At 37.4% G+C, this 3,728-nt stretch overlaps 1 protein-coding gene across 1 annotated transcript in view; it reads left to right on the top strand.

The window, feature by feature from the left end:
* Positions 1 to 1,959, top strand: part of LOC100640851 (WD repeat-containing protein 63-like) — a 9,105-nt gene extending 7,146 nt beyond the window's left edge. Inside the window, exons 12-19 of the mRNA XM_020004339.1 lie at positions 56 to 214; positions 474 to 546; positions 602 to 659; positions 852 to 925; positions 1,018 to 1,109; positions 1,434 to 1,565; positions 1,677 to 1,724; positions 1,772 to 1,959. Of these exons, the coding sequence (XP_019859898.1) occupies positions 56 to 214; positions 474 to 546; positions 602 to 659; positions 852 to 925; positions 1,018 to 1,109; positions 1,434 to 1,565; positions 1,677 to 1,724; positions 1,772 to 1,849 (714 nt within the window). The 3' untranslated portion in view covers positions 1,850 to 1,959. The remainder of the gene's footprint in view (positions 1 to 55; positions 215 to 473; positions 547 to 601; positions 660 to 851; positions 926 to 1,017; positions 1,110 to 1,433; positions 1,566 to 1,676; positions 1,725 to 1,771) is intronic.
* The last annotated feature ends 1,769 nt before the right edge of the window (positions 1,960 to 3,728 follow it).

Raw genomic sequence — 3,728 nt, 5'->3', positions numbered from 1 at the left:
CAATTTGCCAAATTTTACTCCCTCCAAAGTTTCTTGCTATACGGTACAATGACAGTATCTCATTGCTGCTGTCTCTTTAGCTCCTAAGCCAGAGTATGTGTTCAACTCTGCTCACTGTGGATCAATGTCAACAGTACAAAGGTCACCTTTCTTTCGTGATGTCATACTAACTGTTGGTGGATGGAACTTTGCAATATGGAAGGAAGAGGAAAAGGTATTGTTAATACAAATACTGTATAGTGGGTAATTTTGGAGTGAAAAAATTTCGGGTTAAAATTGCTAAAATTTTGGTGATTGTTGAGTTTTAATATGACAAATTTGTGGCCATATGCCATTGATCATGCATATAATGGTACAAAATGACAGGTTTTAATTTAGCACAATTGCTTTCAAGATGCCAAATTCACCAAAATTAATCCCCTCTAAAATGACCCTGTATACAGTATATGATGTGACTGTATCATGATATGTAGAGTGATGCTTTACTGAGGTCTGGTAATTCTCCTGTTATATTGACTGGAGGGGCGTGGTCACCTACTCGTCCAGGCTAGTCATGTGACTCTCATGTGATGTTGTTTATGTTGTTTGTTTATATTATTAGGTGTTTTCTTTATATGTAAGCATAATGGTAATATTGATATATGGGACCTAATGGACAGGTAATATCTTCTTCCTATAATATCAACAAATTAGCATAATACATATACATGTACATGTACATGTACATGTACATACTAATAGGTATGTATCAAAAAGTATAACTGCTGCTTAGTAAAAATACTCTTACATCAGTACTGCATGTTTCTAATTTAAATGTACATATGTTTTGTTATTATAATTGTCATTTGTAGGTCTCATGTTCCTTCACTGGCTCAAAACATTTCCTCTCTACCTCTCAGTTATATTGTACCATGGCCACTATCAAGTATGATGATACCTTTACTATAATCTTTGATACTACATGTACATCAATTATTTGTTGCTTTCTTTTTTCCTCCCTCTCCCTCTCTTCTATAGATAGACAGTTAATGTTAGCAGCAGGTGATAGTGCTGGTACATTACACATATTAGAAATACCATGGAGTCTAAGTCATGCATCAAGCAATGAAGTATGTATTACACTCTAATGTGCTTTTGTGCCTATACAGTAGTCTCGCGTAGCCAGACTTCTCCCCTTTTTGACGTTGGGGAGGGGGGCTACCTACATGTATACAGTACATATACATGTAGATGTACATGTATATGTAGTAATAAGCTAAAAAGTTACTGGTTGTATTTGGGTTGTTTTTCTGTAATCCATGCATGCATGTAGCCATGTACCATAAAAATAGTTTACTGTCTTGAAAATTTGTTCTAATTCTTACAGTGCATTGTACATGTACAGTACATGTATGTGTACTAATGCTATAATTTTCCTTTCTTCCTTTCATTAGTTACTAATAATGGAGTCATTCTTTGATCGAGAGGTTAAGAGGTTGGATTTTGTTAGTGAGAGAAACAGAATGAGAGAAATAGAAAAGAAAGCACTTGATGAGAAGAAAGCTACAGCTCATGATGATGAAGAAGTAAGTACATTTAAATACACGTACATGTACATGTACATGTAATTGATACACAAAACATGCATTTTGATGCTTTGGATACAATTGATAATTTAATAATTTTTTGTATTACAGGAAAAAAAGACTGAAATTCTAAAAGATGATGAAGAAAAATATGAACTGGTGAGTGATTGGATTATGCATTAAAAACTTTGATTATTTGTTTGTAGGAGTATAGAGATTATCTAAAGTTGGAACAATCATTATTGATTGAACTAGAACTGAGACAACCAGCAGATGAAAACTGAGAAAGTGTGTGTGTGTGTGTGTGTGTTACAGTGTTAGGAGTTTGAGGAAATATGTCTAGACACTTTTTACTATGCATATGATTTCCTGTCATTTTATTTGCAAATGCAAACGAAAAAAAAAATCAATCACTGGCACCATCATGACACAACATTTCCACCATAGAATGATGCCATAGCAGGGATAGTGTGCTATGGCAAAAATATCTCTAGTGTCACACTAGGGATATTTTCGCCATAGCAGACTATCCCTGCTATGGCATCATTTTATGGCGGACTGTGCATGCCACAGATAAATTCTAAGCATGCATACATAGATTCAATGTGCAATTAATACATTAGTCCCGCCCCTCTTGCTGCCATGTCTGACTCTGATGGTAATGGAGAGGAGGAACAAGTAGAAGAGCGGGAAATTGAGGAGAAATTGGAAGATGGTAATAGTGATTCATCATGATAAAGAACTGAATATATTCCACTATATAGGAGAGCCTAATGGTAGATCTAATGAGGGAGTAGAGGAAGAGGGGGAGAAGGAGAAACAAGAGGCGGAACAAGCCGAAAAGGAAACTGAGGAGGAAAGGGAAGATGGTAATAACGGTGATTCATCCAGTGATTCTGATAATGAAGTGAATCTATTCCACTATATAGGAGATTTTTATGATGAAGAGTGGGAGCAAGAGAGGGAACAAGCAGAAGCAGAAGCTCGAGCAGAAGCGGAAGGTGAGGAGGAAGGGGAAGATGGTAATAGTGATTCATCCAGTGATTCTGATAATGAAGTGAATCTATTCTACTTTTTAGGAGATTTTTATGATGAAGAGTGGGAGCAGGAGAGGGAGCAAGCAGAGGCAGAAGCTCGAGCAGAAGAGGAAGGGGAAGATGGTAATAGTGATTCATCCAGTGATTCTGATAATGAAGTGAATCTATTCTACTTTTTAGGAGATTTTTATGATGAAGAGTGGGAGCAGGAGAGGGAACAAGCAGAAGCAGAAGCTCAAGCAGAAGAGGAAAGTGAAGAGGAAGGGGAAGATGGTAATAGTGATTCATCCAGTGATTCTGATAATGAAGTGAATCTATTCTACTTTTTAGGAGATTTTTATGATGAAGAGTGGGAGCAGGAGAGGGAGCAAGCAGAGGCAGAAGCTCGAGCAGAAGAGGAAGGGGAAGATGGTAATAGTGATTCATCCAGTGATTCTGATAATGAAGTGAATCTATTCTACTTTTCAGGACATTTTTATGATGAAGAGTGGGAGCAGGAGAGGGAACAAGCAGAAGCAGAAGCTCGAGCAGAAGAGGAAGGTGAGGAGGAAGATGGTAATAGTGATTCATCCAGTGATTCTGATAAGACTAAAGATTCACCAGGAGGTAGCAGTGGAGGACAAGGTCAGTAATTTATGGTGGCCCAATGAGCCCCAGCTGTGGTAGCCTTGCCGATCATTAACCAACGTATGCCAGCAAGTTCGAATCAGTCACTGTCTTTGCACTGGTACAATGCACATAGTGACCACACCCCATTTATGGATGTGGTATGCACGTGAGTCGAAATGGCAAGCTGAAGATATTTTTCTGGGAAAGCTATCAGCAGGAGCAAATCTTCAGCAACAGGCAGAGATCTTTAAAAAATTAAGCGAGCAGAAGGGTAAAGGAGGACTTGAGATGCTAGCAGATGTTGCACGTCTACTGAAATTTTCGTGTACTTGTATTTACTTGTATTTTGAAAAAGGCAGGTCGTGTATGTACTTGTATTCATTGGAAAATTTTAGTGTATGTACATTTACTTATTGCTTCCCAAATTCATCTATATTTTGGTGATTTTTCGTCTACTTTTCATGTATCCTGTACTTAAATGTTGAATCATTGAAAGGCTAATGTCTTCATTACCTTT

This window comes from Amphimedon queenslandica, unplaced genomic scaffold, assembly GCF_000090795.2.
Source record: "Amphimedon queenslandica unplaced genomic scaffold, v1.1 AMPQUscaffold_12260, whole genome shotgun sequence".
Lineage (NCBI taxonomy): Eukaryota > Metazoa > Porifera > Demospongiae > Haplosclerida > Niphatidae > Amphimedon > Amphimedon queenslandica.
This window is presented reverse-complemented; position numbering and strand designations above follow the sequence as displayed.